The sequence below is a fragment of the Eucyclogobius newberryi genome, unplaced genomic scaffold, assembly GCF_026437365.1.
Source record: "Eucyclogobius newberryi isolate DKJ021-1_F unplaced genomic scaffold, fEucNew1.0.hap1 SCAF_1, whole genome shotgun sequence".
Taxonomy (NCBI): domain Eukaryota; kingdom Metazoa; phylum Chordata; class Actinopteri; order Gobiiformes; family Gobiidae; genus Eucyclogobius; species Eucyclogobius newberryi.
In genome coordinates this window covers 9,647,803-9,664,169 of record NW_027315723.1, presented here as the reverse complement: position 1 = coordinate 9,664,169, position 16,367 = coordinate 9,647,803, and the positions used below count along the sequence as shown (strand labels likewise).

The 16,367-nt window shown below is 41.8% G+C and overlaps 1 protein-coding gene and 1 pseudogene across 2 annotated transcripts; both read left to right on the top strand.

Annotated features, from left to right (window-relative positions):
• The first annotated feature begins 4,347 nt into the window (after nucleotides 1–4,347).
• LOC140364616 (pre-mRNA-splicing factor SYF1-like) lies at nucleotides 4,348–11,039 on the top strand (annotated as a pseudogene).
• A 2,043-nt stretch (nucleotides 11,040–13,082) lies between these two features.
• Nucleotides 13,083–16,158, top strand: LOC140374545 (ATP synthase subunit beta, mitochondrial). 2 transcript variants are annotated; one of them, XM_072461581.1, is made up of 10 exons: nucleotides 13,083–13,266; nucleotides 13,928–14,101; nucleotides 14,183–14,357; nucleotides 14,428–14,549; nucleotides 14,618–14,802; nucleotides 14,890–15,048; nucleotides 15,130–15,252; nucleotides 15,333–15,545; nucleotides 15,617–15,846; nucleotides 15,878–16,056. In XM_072461581.1, exons 1-10 carry the CDS (start codon nucleotides 13,086–13,088, stop codon nucleotides 15,918–15,920), a joined length of 1,605 nt encoding a protein of 534 aa, XP_072317682.1. In that variant the 5' UTR covers nucleotides 13,083–13,085; the 3' UTR covers nucleotides 15,921–16,056. The 2 variants fall into 2 exon arrangements, with proteins under 2 accessions (XP_072317682.1, XP_072317616.1); XM_072461515.1 differs by having other exon boundaries at nucleotides 13,084–13,266; nucleotides 15,617–15,818; nucleotides 15,921–16,158.
• The last annotated feature ends 209 nt before the right edge of the window (nucleotides 16,159–16,367 follow it).

The following is a 16,367-nucleotide window of genomic DNA, read 5'->3' as shown; positions in this document are numbered from 1 at the left end:
GCGGAGGAGGAAGCCGGACAGACTTGGCAGACCCAAGCGCATTGTGAGGGTCTGTTGGGAACGTCTAGTGGAGCCCTCTGTCAGTAGGGTATTCAACTCGCACCTCCGGGAGAGCTTCTCCCATGTCCCGGGGGAGGTTGGGGACATTGAGTCCGAGTGGGCCATGTTCTCCGCCTCCATTGTTGATGCGGCTGCTCGGAGCTGTGGTCACAAGGTCTCCAGTGCCTGTCGTGGCGGCAACCCCCGAACCCCGTGGTGGACACCAGAAGTAAGGGATGCCGTCAGACTGAAGAAGGAGGCCTATCAGGCCACTTTGGCTTGTAGGTCTCCGGAGGTCATCGACGGATATCGGCAGGCCAAGCGAGCCGCGGCTCGTGCTGTCACAGGGGCAAAAACCCGGGCCTGGGAGGAGTTCGGGGAGGCCATGGAGGAGGACTATCGGTCGGCACCAAAGAAATTCTGGCAAACCGTCCGGCGCCTCAGGAGGGGGAAGCAGTGCCTCACCAACACCGTTTACGGTGCGGGTGGAGGCCTGCTGACCTCGACTGGGGATGTCGTCGGACGGAGGAAGGAATACTTTGAGGATCTCCTTAATCCCTCAGTCACGTCTTCCGAAGAGGAAGTAGAGACCGGGGACTCGGAGGCTGGCTCATCCATCACCCAAGCTGAAGTCACTGAGGTTGTCCGCAAACTCCTCGGTGGCAGGGCTCCGGGGGTGGATGAGATCCGCCCTGAGTACCTAAAGTATCTGGATGTTGTAGGACTGTCTTGGTTGACACGTCTCTGCAACATCGCGTGGCGTTCGGGGACCGTGCCTCTGGACTGGCAGACCGGGGTGGTGGTCCCTCTGTTCAAGAAGGGGGACCGGAGGGTGTGTTCCAACTACAGAGGGATCACACTCCTCAGCCTCCCGGGTAAGGTCTATTCCAAGGTACTGGAGAGGAGAATCCGACCGATAGTCGAACCTCGGATTCAGGAGGAGCAGAGTGGTTTTCGTCCCGGTCGTGGAACACTGGACCAGCTCTATACCCTCCATCGGGTGCTCGAGGGTTCATGGGAGTTTGCCCAACCAGTCCACATGTGCTTTGTGGATCTGGAGAAGGCTTTCGACAGTGTCCCTCGGGGTGTCCTTTGGGGGGTGCTCCGGGAGTACGGGGTCCGGGGCCCTTTGCTCAGGGCTGTCCGGTCCCTGTATGACCGGAGCAGGAGCTGTGTTCGCATTGCCGGCAGTAAGTCAGACCTGTTCCCAGTGCATGTTGGACTCCTCCAGGGCTGCCCTTTGTCACCGGTTCTGTTCATTGTTTTTATGGACAGAATTTCTAGGCGCAGTCAGGGGTCGGAGGGTGTCCGGTTTGGGGACCACAGGATCTCATCTCTGCTGTTTGCAGACGATGTTGTCCTGATGGCTCCATCAAACCCGGACCTGCAACATGCACTGGGACGGTTTGCAGCCGAGTGTGAAGCGGCTGGGATGAGAATCAGCACCTCCAAATTCGAGGCCATGGTTCTCGACCGGAAAAGGGTGGCTTGCCTTCTTCAGGTGGGTGGGGAGTCCTTGCCCCAAGTGGAGGAGTTCAAGTATCTCGGGGTCTTGTTCACGAGTGAGGGAAGGATGGAGCGTGAGATCGACAGGCGGATCGGTGCAGCGGCTGCAGTGATGCAGTCGCTGCATCGGACTGTTGTGGTGAAGAGGGAGCTGAGCCGAAAGGCAAAGCTCTATATTTACCGGTCGGTCTACTTTCTGACCTCACCTATGGTCATGAGCTTTGGGTAGTGACCGAAAGAACAAGATCGCGGATACAAGCGGTCAAAATGAGTTTCCTCCGCCGTGTGGCTGGGCGCTCCCTTAGAGTTAAGGTGAGGAGCTCGGCCACACGGGGGGAGCTCGGAGTAGAGCCGCTGCTCCTCCACGTCGAGAGGAGCCAGCTGAGGTGGCTCGGGCATCTGTTCCGGATGCCTCCTGGGCGCCTTCCTCGGGAGGTGTTTCAGGCATGTCCCACCGGGAAGAGGCCCCGGGGAAGACCCAGGACACGCTGGAGAGACTATGTCTCTTGGCTGGCCTGGGAACGCCTCGGGATCCCCCCGGAGGAGTTAGAGGAAGTGTCTGGGGAGGAGGAAGTCTGGGAGTCCCTGCTCAGACTGCTGCCCCCGCGACCCGGCCCCGGATAAACATACATTGTCCCTTCAAATAAAGACTAAAGTAAACTGCGTTACCCAACAAACAAGCATTAAACACCACATCATCATTCACTAGACCTAACCTTGCAAATGACTGTTTTTTTCAATAAACACACTTATATATACATATTCAGTTGTTCAAATAAAGATCTCAAAATATTATCCAACCGCAGAGCATTTATCCAGCAAGGACCATTCTAGGTGCTGTAAACAAGCTAAAACATTCATCACATTTGTCACCAAGGTAATTAAAGAGGATTTCGAGGATTTCTAAGCAATAAACAATACCAGAATGGTGAATTGATGCTGTAGATTGGGTTTAGGTACTCTTCCTGACCAAAGACGATCTAGCAGAATTAAATTGAGTAGTATTAATATTTATCCATCATTGCATTACATTATAATTAGCTCTCACAACAAATCACTTTACGTTTACCCATATGTCTGTAATATTCACGTAGACACTTTCATGCTTCTGGGTGATTTTCCCTCTGTGGCTGAACAGCTCCCCCTGCTGTCAAAAAGGAGCACCTACACATTGACTGGTGAGCGCGGCTGACATGGAAGTATGTAATACAAGCATATCATAAAAGTATATGATAGAAGTATATACTAGATCGCTGCTGCGCGGTCACAGTGCCAGACTTCAGCTATTTCTTCAAGAGCTAACCACCAGATGACAACTTATAGTTCTAGTCTCTTTTGCTTCGTTGAGAAAAAGTTGGAATTGTTTGCAACGTGCTCAACATGAAAACCTGACGTCATGTTTGTAAGTATAGTTTTAACTCCAATCGAGTCCAATATTTGATACCTTAGAATGATAAGCAAGGAAAACATTTATAGTGAACCTTATTTGAGTCCTTGCTTATTTGGGCCACTTATCGAGGGGGCGAGGGGAGTTTCGAGTTTATCAGCCAGAAAAAAAGGACGAATTTAGCTAGAAAAATATAAAATGTTTTTAAACGCAGATTTTCGCATTGGGCTGTTACATTATTATAGGAGCCATACTAACAAGACTGTTTTTTTCTGGCCGATTTGCGTGTGTTTTTCTCTCGAATTTTACATGCGTGATTTTGCATCCAAAATTGCATGTTTTTTTCCTCACAAATTTACTACTTTTTGTAGATAATTAGTAATTAAAATTTCAAAATCTTTCGCGCTGATCTGCGTGTTTTAAACCACTTATATGGCTCTAATATGCCTTCGTAGGTTCCCAAGAATGAAATGCGGTTTGCTTAGAGTTTAAATATAGCATCGTTAGTCCCTACGGACTGTAACTTGGTCTAATATTTATTATTTTTGTGCAACCATAAGTCTTCTTCAATTCAATAACCACGTTTCTACAATGTTCAATGATTATGTCCTCCCTTACAGGAAGATGACGATCTACCATACGAAGAGGAAATCATCAAGAACCCTTACTCTGTGAAATGCTGGACACGTTATATTGAATTCAAGCAAAATGGACCCAAAACAACTCTGAACATGATTTATGAACGTGCTCTGAAAGAGCTCCCGGGCAGGTAATATAAATACAGTCCCATCATCACCATGCCAACCTACCTAATTGCTTTTAAACGTATGTGTTGAATAGTTACAAGCTGTGGTACAACTATCTAAAGGCGGGAGGGGGAGGGGGGTGGAGAGGGGGGATGATGACGCGGTCTTGCCCCACCGCCCGTCAGTTTGGAGATTCGAGGAAAGGAGATAGTCTGTAATATAGCTAAACACTGCGGGAATCAATCAAAAAAACACTCTGGAACATATATGAAGCACAAACAGCAATGTAAGAAGGTTAAAAGCTCTGAAAAGTCCATTTTGCATGTTATGGGACCTTTAAGGTATTCCATTCTAAACTGTCCTGCAATGTTACTGCAATCCTGCAATGTAAAAAGAGATTTTCTTTAAACTTATCATGTTGTCCTTCAGAGTTCTCCAGAGAATGCAGAGGAATACATAGAGTATTTGCGCTCTGTTGGCCGCTTGGATGTGACTTGCTGCTATAGTCAATGATGAAAGCTTTGTATCCAAGGAGGGCAAATCACACTATCAAGTAGGCTATACTCTTTTTGCATAAGTGGTTTCTTAACAACTCTTAAACTTTTTTGTTTTTATCTTCAGCTGTGGCATGAACTTTGTGACCTGATCTCTTAGAATCCTGATGTTACATGTACATGTTACCTGTTACATCTCTGAATGTCGGAGCTATAATTCGAGGAGGACTTACGCGTTTCACTGACCAACTTGGAAAACTTTGGTGCTCCTTAGCAGATTATTACATTAGGAGTGGGCACTTTGAAAAAGTTTGTTTAAATCTTTATCCATCTGTTTGTTCATATTTAATTTACAAACATATTAGATCATTTAGATTTTTTTAATTGTGTCTTTTAGGCTCGTGATGTGTACGAAGAGTCCATTCTTACAGTAGTAAGAGTTAAAGATTTCACACAAGTATTTGCTCAGTTTGAAGAGAACATGATTGCTGCCAAGATGGAAACCACTCTTGAAATGGGCCAGGATGAAGATGGTATGATCAGCCCACAGTAAAGAGACATTATGTAGGATTCTAGGTCGCATGCTTGTACCTTCCATAACCTGATACAAATAATGAAAACTAGGGATGTTTGCTTTTAAACCAGTGAAATGCTCTAATGATTTTGAATGCGTTGGAGTTTGACAGGAAACAGCATGTGCGCTAGATTTGTCAGACCAATTTTTTATCTTGTTGTATTATCGTGTAGTGTGCAGTCTCTCCTCTGCAAGATAGTGTCTTTGTGCTCAGAGGATCATAAGATTTAAAATCTTGTATGTAGCTTTTACTAAGTGCATCTTTACCTTGTTTAAGTTTCAATCCTCTCAAAGTTGTGCAGTATTCTCTTGTAATTACTTACTGGTACGTGTAAAAATACACAATTAGAATTTGCCTGAATGTGGTCAAAAACATACATGGAGTAGCATTTCGCTTTATTCAGGCTAGTTTGAGAATTTTCTGTTCTTTTATAAAGCAGAACAAAGTAACTCTGGTGATAGAGCTCAGGGTTAGACCGCGCCGGGTTAAGGTTAGGGTTAGGGTTAGCCATGAGGCTATATGGCCGTGCCGCGCCTCCTGAAACTGCTGGGCCATTTGACCGCGTCGCGGCTCTGCAGCCACGGCCTTTAATTTGTTCACAATTTTTTTAAAAAGTTAAAAAAAGAAAGTGTATGTCATAAAAAAGCGCCACAGTTTCTCAGCTGATTTGTTCCGCCCAGAGATAGCAGTGGATGACGTTGGACACTTCAAATACCCCCAAAAATACATATTCAACCATCACAAGGACTTACAAAGACATTCAATAAGATTAACATATTACTTGGTTCTGCTTCTTGTCCATAAAACAGTCTCCAGACTCTTGAGTTCTGTGAGTTTCGCCCACCTAATCACGATCAATACAACTGCTAGCTGTGACCCGAAAGTGAAAGGCCAGCTTGCGTTGCTATGTTCTTCTTAAACTGTGTGTGATTCCCCATACAGCCAGTAGATTGCACCAAAACCCCCCAAGTTAAACAGCAGAGATCCAAATGTGATGTTTTTAGTTCTAAAACATGATATGCCAAACTCTAAAGATACTCAAGATAATGTTTAACGACTATTAATATATATAATGCATAATATTTGTCCTTTTAAAGTATTAGTCATTAACCAATGTTTACCAATAATACGCTACTCCTCAATAACAGTTTGTGTACAATAGCATTAATTGGTAATAAACAATTACCTTGCATTAAGTGCTTTATAAAATTAACATCGAATAACCACCAACTAACATACACATTACCACCTTAGTTGTCAAATTATGTGGTCCCTCAAGTGAAGTATTGCAAAGTTTGATCATTTGGTTTGTGCACATTTGTACCTTGCATACTGATTTTGTGTTTTTGTACCAGATGACAGTGATTTAGAGCTTAGATTAGCTCGTTTTGAGCATTTTACTACTCGACGCCCTCTTCTTCTAAACAGTGTTCTACTTCGGCAAAACCCTCACAACATTCATGAGTGGCACAAACGAGTCAAGCTATGTGATGGCAATCCTCGGCAGGTAACACTCAGACGCCCTGAATTTGTATGCGTTGTGTATGTGTTTTATATTTTTCATTGTTATTTTGAATACAATAAAATACTTTCAGATTATTAACACCTATGCTGAGGCTGTACAGACGGTTGACCCAATAAAAGCCACCGGAAAACCTCACTCACTTTGGGTTTCCTTTGCGAAGTTCTATGAAGAAAATGAGCAACTGGATGATGTGAGCGACTTTCTTTTCACATTTATATAGACATCTTGGAGTACTCTGGCAATAATGAATAAGGCCCGAACAATCTTTGAAAAGGCGACTAAAGTAAACTACAAGCAAGTGGATGACCTGGCTACAGTGTGGTGTGAATTTGGAGAAATGGAACTGCGTCATGAAAATCACGAACAAGCTCTGCGCCGACTGAGGGTTAGATTATAAATTGTAATTTTCATATTGATCAATGATTCTGTTCTGATCAACAGAATTGTATTATAAAAACATGTATGTACTGTTTGCATGTTTATTCTCATATAGAAAGCAACTACAATCCCATCCAAGAAGGCAGAATACTTTGATTCCTCAAAGCCAGTCCAAAACAGAGTCTTTAAGTCCTTAAAAGTCTGGTCTATGTTGGTTGACCTTGAAGAGAGTTTGGGAACATTTCAGATTAGTTTCATATAAACACTATAAAAGTTAGTTGATGTCAAGGAATGTATCTTTTGAACTTGTTTTTCCTGTCTTGCTTTTTTCTCTAGTCCACAAAAGCTGTATATGATTGTATTATTGCATCGCAACACCACAGATCATCATCAATTATGCTATGTTTCTTGAAGAGCACAACTACTTTGAAGAAAGCTTTAAAGTAATACATTGAATGTCGAGAGGATTTATTGCTGGCATGCTTTTATCTAAAATTTCTACTCTCTTTTTAGGCATCTGAGCTTGGCATTGTTTTGTTCAAGTGGCCAAATGTTTATGACATTTGGAAAACCTACCTCACCAAGTTTATTGACTGATATGGCGGAAAGAAGCTTGAGAGCGCAAGAGATTTATTTGAACAAGCCCTTGATGGCTGCCCAGCAAAGTTTGCAAAAAGTATGTTGTTTTTATTTATATTTTTAATATAATTTTCATCATCATGTTTATTTTGAAAATAATATTTTTTGGTTTACCATACAGCCATTTACCTACTGTATGCCAAATTGGAGGAGGAATAGCGGTTGGCTCGCCATGCCATGGCCGTTTATGAAAGAGCTACAGAGGCAGTCGAAATTGATGAGAGGCACGACATGTTCAATATTTACATAAAGAGAGCAGCTGAAATGTATGGAGTCACCTATAAAAGAGCAATATATCAGAAAGCTATTGAGGTACTGATACTGACACTGTACATCTATAAATGCTCCAAATCTGCATTATATAATACTTAAGAATATTGAAGGTCTTGTCTGATGAACATGCAAGAGATATGTTTCTTCGGTTTGCTGATATGGAGAGTAAACTGGGTGAAATCGACCGAGCCAGGGCAATCTACTCCTATTGCTCTCAAATCTATGATCCTAGGGTATACCTGCACACAATTTGAAGTTTTAAAAAAATAAAATACAAAACTTCCCTCAAACATCTTATAACATCTTATTTTGCTTTTAGGTGACTGCAGATTTCTGGCAAATGTGGAAAAAGTTTGAGATCCGTCATGGAAATGAGGATACACTTGAGAATCAAACGCAGTGTCCAGGCCACATACAACACTCAGGTCAATTTACATACATAATTTACAACAGAATTGAAAGTATATTTTTAACTCAAATCTTGTTTGTTTCTAGTGTCTGATCTTGCTCCGGGCCAAATGGTTATTGACAACATGAAAAAGCTTGAACAAAAGGCACAACAGCGAGCCGTAGAGGCTGAGCAGGATGATCCAAAACCTAAAGAAAATATTCTCTTTGTCAGGTTTGTCTTTGTCAGTATAATTAGCTTCAAAGCACATCTTGAAAAAAAGTGGTTGTCCCAAATGGAAGCATGTGTCAAAAAATATATATATATGAGCAATCGTCAGTGTTGATGCATAAAAATTACGACTTCCTGTGAAATTACATTTACAGAGTCTGCAAATGGTACTGTACATGTATTATGCTATTGTACTATGTATGTACTAGTTTCCTAAGATGTAAATGGAAGAAAAGTGATCTGCAAAGCAGATAGAGCTCACAATAATCTGCAAATCATTTTAACAGAAATAGCCATTAGCAGGTGCTGCACGCAAAATTACTGAATGTGAGAAGATTACTTTTTTCCAATATCATGCAAGCCTACTTGTAATATACAGTACAAAAGATCACACAAAGCTGGGCAAAGCACTGCAGACGGCATGAGCAGGGCCGGCCCAGCCTATAAGCGAACTAAGCAGCCGCGTAGGGCCCCGAGGCTTTAATAGGGCCCCCAATCTGGCAACCCGTCTTATGCGAAGTGCAAGCGCAGCGTGCGCCACTAGTTTAGTAGCGCACACAGCGCGGCAGCGCACACAGCGGTAACATATAACGCACAAACCGCATTTATTTGTAATGACAATCTGGCAACCAAGACACCAAACCTGCGCTGATTGGTCGCGAGCAGAAGAGCAAAACATAAACACAACACAACGTGGTCCCTGCGTGGTCCTCATGTCCTGAGGAATATATCTCCCGATGCCGAAAAACGAAAGAAGAAACTTCTTGACGATGTAAAGAAACTGCAAACTCAACAACACTCTCCAGGTATTGAACTTATCTCACAAAGAGACGGTTAATGCTGCTGTTTGAAACAACACGATTCTGTCACGTTAGTTCGCTCAGGCTGGAGGCGACGAGAGCTCTGCCCCGCGCATAATAATATGTCTGAATGAAAGATAATAAGCTTAACATTTACACCAGCCCCGTAGTGTTAGCTGCAGGTGAGGCCGGTGAGGGGCCTCTATGCCCCGGGTCACTAAGAGGCGGAGATCCGGTCCGGACGAGCGCCGTCTCGTCCAGAACCTCTGACGTGAAACTTTGGAGTGAACAGTGTGCGGCCCTGTCCCGGGCCCCTGTCCCGGGCCCCTGTGCAGCCTCAGTTAGAGATGAGCGGGTTTGAGTTTGCGTCCCTCTCTCACATCACCATGTGTGAGATCAATCGTGACTCGTGATGTCTGTTTTACTTTGACTTCTTAACGTGGAATGAGAGGAATGTAAAGGTTTATGCACGTAAGGTCCATCAGCCAATCACATCGCAGCATTGTTTCATGCAGGAGTCCAGTGTGTGATGTTCTGATCAGAACAAACATTTATATTGTAATTCACTTTTAATAGAGCAATAAAACATTTACATTTATTTAAAAAGCATCATTAGACTTTTTGTTATAAATTATAATAAATTGATAGTGAAAAATAACCAGACATATTATGATTACGTCTGTTATAGAATAATACTATACATTTTTATATAAAAGTGGCAAAGTTGCAGAAACGCAGTCGCTTCACTGTAGTGAGGTTTGGACCTTCACTTCTCGTTCTGTTCATTCTCTGGGAATAACATGTTTGCACTGTTTTATCAGTGTTAATTGTTAATCAAGCAATGCTTATGCCATTTATTTAATTTAATATAACTTGTTTTGTCACTTAGGCAAGAAGTAACAGTTGGGAGCTGTAAAAGATAAATTAGTAAGGATAACTATTACTTTTACATTTTCAGTTAAAATGAATCAATTTGACCATAATTATTTTTCATAGCCAATATTGTATTGAGTAATTAAGTACACTAATGTATTAATAACTGGCTTTAATCATTTTCTCCTGGCACAGTTTCATCACATCATCATTTTATAGCATTACAACCTCAACATTTGACTCTTACTTTAGCTGGCTGGACCACATTAAAATGCACCAGAATACACGAAAAAGGTCTGAAAATCTCTCGGGTAGAGCCCCCAGACCCCGCCCTGTTCATTAATTTAAACTGCTAACGTGGCTGTCGACCCTTAACGCCCACAAATACGCCCAAAAACATATCTGGGACGTGTGTTATTTGTACAGGGAGTAGAGGTGATGTCAGCGGAATACCAAGTTGCATTGTGGGATTTAAGTTAACAATATTTGAGCTTGTGAGGTGTTGAGAATAAACTAACTGGCAAACATATTAAGCCCTGGAGTTTTGGTGCGCTTTGTTAACGTTGAAGAAAGTTCCCATATGTGAATTGTTTACTGACAATGGCAATAAAACTGATTCTGATGACGTGTTGAGGGGCCCCCAAAAATGTTTTCGCTTAGGGCCCCCTGAAGGCTTGGGCCGGCCCTGGGCATGAGGTTATAATCTACTGCAATGCTTCCCTGATAAATGGGTTTTGTTTTTTCATGATGCTTACAGATTTGACATTTCATTGAACCTAATTTGTACATTTAAAAAAATACTGATGTGTGTATAATTATTTTTGTGTGTAGGAATGATACTTCATGTTCTGAGCTAACAGAGCTTTCCAAACAAGTCAATCCAGATGAAATTGACATTGATGATGACGATGATGAAAACCAAGGTCCAGATGGTATGTAGTACTTTTTCTTTTGGTGTTCAGTAACATCATTTACTTACTATTGTACTTTTGTTTTGATGGAAACACTTTTCCTTTAAGATATTGAAATGTAATTATTTATTTTTCCTTACAGAGGTGCAACTTGAACTGAAGAGTGTCCCAACAGCTATATTTTGTTCTCACCACAGTGACATTTTGGGCGCTGCTCTTTATCAGACGATGATTTGACAGACAAACACTGAGTCGGACCGGGAAGAAAATGTGACTCAGGCTCTCCAAGAGAAGCAGGCCTTATATTCTTCAGCATTTACAATTTGAAAATAAGTGCTCATATATAAAGAGAGGTTTGGGAATTCTCCCCAAGAATTCATTCTTTATTTAACCAGGTAAAATGCAAAAAAAGGAAAACAATTATTGCAAGTTTTGTTTACAGGACTCCCGGATCTGATATTAATGTATTTAAGGATTGCATGGAAATATTGTTTCCTTCTAAAACAAAAAAAAATACTACAATATAGATTTACTGAAGGCAAATGTACAGAATAATTTGTTGACACAATGTTTAGCATGAAGACCTACTAGAATAACAGCAGTGTTACTCTGATAGACAATATATTTGCTAACAGGATTTTAGCCTAATTGGTGGCCTTTTGCTAAACAATATTAGTTATCGTTTACCTATTTCATGGTCTACAATACTGACCTAAAAACAATTAAGGGCCACAATTATTTCTGCTACAGAATAAATACTGACCAGTCAATATTAGATTCTCAAAGCTGGGGAACTGTTTATGTGGAGTCTGATGTAAATGTAGCTTACAACACATTTTTAGATCGATTTATTTATCTTTACAACAAGAAATGTCAATTTTTTTTTTAAAAGAAGAAAAAATGCCACAAATACTCCGTGGATAACAAAAGGATTATTGAACGTAAACAAAAATAATTTATACAAGTTCCTTGAAAACAGAAAGGTTGAGGCTGTGAAAAAGATCTCTAAATCTACTTAACAATAAAAGAAAATATACAAGGAATGTGGAGAGTTCTAAATAGAGTCATTGACAATAGTTAAATATAATAGTTCATGCTATCTTGTGGAGAACAATAATATTAAGAGTAAAGGATGAAATTGTAGATGCTTTTAATTCTTTGTTAAAGTTGGACCCAATTTAGCAGATTTTTATTTATTTTTTTTATCTTGTAAGGCCTTAGTTATTTTATTACTTGGCATACGGATCCGCCGCACATAGATTATTGATTTACACAATATAAATAAAATACATTTTTAACATTTTTTTTTTTATAAAGTACCACCGACAACGCAAAATAGCAGTAAATTAAATGTAATAAGCGGTATTAAGTCAAAAGATAAGAGCGCGTTAAGTAATTTCTCGCCAAACTCTTGCAGGAGTGAGAGACGCTGCGCGCCTTTATATCGCAAATACACAATTTAAACCCGTTTAACACATTTTCTTCAGCGCGTTTTGCCGTGACTGGGTGTGTGGGGGAGGGTGCACACCCCCCCCCCCCCCCCCCCCCAAAAAAAAAAAACCTAATTGAAAAAAAAAATCGAATTCAAAAGGAGCTCTTGGATACAAGAAGAACAAGTAGCAATAAGACATCAAGGGATGCAGATGATGTAAGTATGAGATAAGTTAGGAGCGTTGCAGAAGAATATGTAAAACTACCTGCACATATTTGCAATTTATAATTTCAGAGCGGACATGTCACATTCAAATGAAATGGCCGGAGACGGACATTGTTTCTCGAGCTACCGGCATGTTTCACTTTTTCCACAGTTTTCTAAGATAATATAAAAATATTTGATTCAAGAATACAACATTTCATTGAAAAAGAATATTTGATCAGAGTTCCAATATAGGTTTAGGCGTAATAGATCAATCTCACTCGCTCTAATTGATCTAATGGAAGAAATAACTAACTGCGTTAAAAAGAATATGTATTGTTGGAATTTTCATTGACTTACTGAAGGCACTCGACGCTATCTTATTGCTAAAGCTAGAACATTATGGCATCAGAGGAATACCACTAAACTGGATGACATTCTATTTGGGAGACTGGCAACAGTTTGTACAAGTTGATCAATATAAATTTAGATGACAAACTATTACAAGAGTCAATATTGGGGCCTACACTTTACCTATTGTACAATGATTTATATAAACTACGTAAAATTAGGAAGTTTGTATTCTGCAGATGTCACAAATATTAACTTCAGGGGAGAATCTGGATGAAGGGCAGAATGTCACTGAGGTTATGCGCATGCGCCAAGCACCACGCCGTAAAACGCATGCGCAGTTGGGTTGGTCCGTCTATCATTATAAAGCCCCAGTTCCGCTGTCTCTTTCCACCTTCAGCCATTTTAACCATGCTAGGAGCTGTGGGACGCTGCTGCACCGGGGCTCTTCAGGCTCTGAAGCCTGGGGCCCAGCCTCTCAAAGCACTTGTTGGATCCCCGGCTGTCCTCTCACGTATGTTCTGCATGCCTAACATTCCAAGCGAAACTATATCATTAAAAGCAAACGCGAATGACACATAGTTCCTGGCTAGGCTAACTGGGGTTTGTGCTAGCAAGTCACCTCCACGCCGAATGTGCACTAGTGGATACGGAGAAGGCCCTTGAGATCATATGTATTGTTATGTAGTTATTGGTGGTGTGAATATTCATAACGTCGTTTCAGGCGTGTATTTACAAGTTGCTGTTATTTGAACGACAAGGAGGACAAGCTTTATTGGATGTTCTATGCTTAGTAGCTGAAATGACCTTTGTAAATGACGGGGGGCCATGTTCTGCTTGGAAAGCGAAGTGAACAATATGAGCTTAATTTGGCCACTTATGTTAAGAGTAAAAACCTCTTTGATTATGCAATAGGTTTTTGCTGATGTGCGTTAAGGACTCTATTCCCCCTGACTCTAAAATGATATAGTTCTTGCACAAAACTTTGAAGCTGCAGCGTTAGCATAACTAGCTCAATTTAGCTTTCATTCATTTGAGTCGCTGTCGGTCATCTTACAAAAGACATGTGAACATTATGTGCTTTTACTTGGTCGTTACGATAATTGGTTATTGACGGAATTTCACACTAACTGGAGCGTAATGAAATCAACTTAACAATATTCAACATTTTGTAGGTCGAAACTATGTTGCTCCAGCCGCAGCTGCGGCCACAGCCAAGGGGCGGATCGTGGCTGTCATTGGGGCCGTGGTGGATGTCCAGTTCGATGAGGGCCTTCCTCCCATCCTCAACGCTTTGGAGGTCGCAGGCCGAGACTCCAGGCTTGTCCTAGAGGTGGCACAGCATCTTGGTTAGTACCTTTTTTATTTTTAGACTTCGACTTAAAATGTGAAGAGATTGCACATTTCTAAAATTCTCCTTTTGTGTCAAGGGGAGAGCACTGTGCGTACCATTGCTATGGATGGTACTGAGGGGTTGGTTCGTGGGCAGCAAGTACTGGACACTGGCGCTCCCATCAGAATCCCAGTTGGCCCAGAGACCTTGGGCAGGATTATGAATGTGATTGGCGAACCCATTGATGAGAGGGGTCCCATCTCAACCAAGCAGTGCGTTCATGTTTGAATTTAATTCTTACAACTATTAAACATGTAAAGTAATTATATTCTGTATTGTCAGGACTTCCCCAATTCATGCAGAGGCCCCCGAGTTCACAGACATGAGTGTGGAGCAGGAAATTCTTGTCACAGGCATTAAAGTTGTGGACCTTCTTGCACCTTATGCCAAGGGGGGGAAAATCGGTACGTCAACATAAATTATAATGCCAATTATCAAAAAACTTCTGTAACTTAATTATTCTGGTTTTCAGGTCTGTTTGGTGGTGCTGGCGTCGGCAAAACTGTGTTGATCATGGAGCTTATCAACAATGTGGCTAAGGCCCATGGTGGTTACTCTGTGTTTGCTGGTGTTGGAGAGCGCACTCGTGAGGGAAATGACTTGTATCATGAAATGATTGAGTCTGGTGTCATAAACCTGAAAGACACAACCTCCAAGGTTTGTACCCTTTTTTATTTTTATTTTTTTAAATGTATGATATTGAAGAGATGACTAGTCCTCTGCTCACGGCACTTGGTTCACTAGGTGGCGCTGGTGTATGGACAGATGAACGAGCCCCCAGGTGCCCGTGCTAGAGTGGCTCTCACTGGTCTAACTGTGGCTGAATATTTCCGTGACCAAGAAGGTCAAGATGTACTGTTGTTCATTGACAACATCTTCCGTTTCACACAGGCTGGCTCTGAGGTAAATCTTTTCTTAGCAAGGTTACATGTGACTGGGCAGATCGCGTTTTTTGTTTTTGTTGACAATGTTGTCATTATTCAGGTGTCTGCCCTCCTGGGTCGTATTCCATCTGCTGTGGGTTATCAGCCCACTTTGGCCACTGACATGGGCACCATGCAGGAGAGAATTACCACTACAAAGAAGGGTTCAATTACATCTGTACAGGTAAACTGGGTCTAGATAAACTACACACTGAAATGGATTTCTCCATTTGAAGTTTATGGTTATGAATTTACTGTCTCAAGGCTATTTATGTGCCTGCTGATGACTTGACCGACCCTGCCCCAGCCACAACCTTTGCTCACTTGGATGCCACCACTGTGTTGTCTCGAGCAATTGCTGAGCTGGGTATCTATCCTGCTGTGGACCCCTTGGACTCCACCTCCCGTATCATGGACCCCAACATAGTGGGTGCTGAGCATTATGACGTTGCTCGTGGTGTGCAAAAAATCCTTCAGGTTTGTGGCTGAATTGGATCCCCATGTTCTCATCTGAATAAAGGTGGTAATTAGTTTCCCCTTTTTTGTAGGATTACAAATCCCTGCAGGATATCATTGCTATCCTGGGAATGGATGAGTTGTCTGAGGAGGACAAATTGATCGTGTCCCGTGCCCGTAAGATCCAGCGTTTTCTGTCACAGCCCTTCCAGGTGGCCGAAGTTTTCACCGGACACATGGGCAAACTGGTGCCACTGAAAGAGACCATCAAAGGCTTCAAAGCAATCCTTGGGGGTAAGAAAATTCAAACTGGCACTATAGTGTTTATTTGTCCATAGTAGAAAAAGCTTCAGCTTTATTTGTCCATATTTAATAAATTACTGTGTCTTTGCTTAGGTGAATATGATGCCCTGCCTGAGCAGGCTTTCTACATGGTTGGTCCCATTGAGGAAGTTGTCCAGAAGGCTGAGAAGCTCGCAGAGGAGCACTCTTAAGCTCTAAGTATAACCTCCTGGAAAGGGGTTAGGAGCACTTGGTTTGTAAAACGTCAAAATACCAGTCGTACCCATCTTGTTCATAGAAAGTTCTATTTAATGTTTCCTAAGAAAGGATTGAAATAAAAGCGATCTGTCCACCACATCTGTCAGCTTCACTTGTGTTTTTAACCAATAATAAAAGGGTGAGCTGCTATGCCTGTCATTGTAATAAATAACTGAAAATTGCTCTATGAATTGTCTTTTACGTGGCCCATCAAAGTTTATGGTCTTTATGTGCTTTCAATTTTGCTTTCTGTATAATTCAAAACAAATCGTTTGTAGAACTACATATAAAATGTATCAGTTA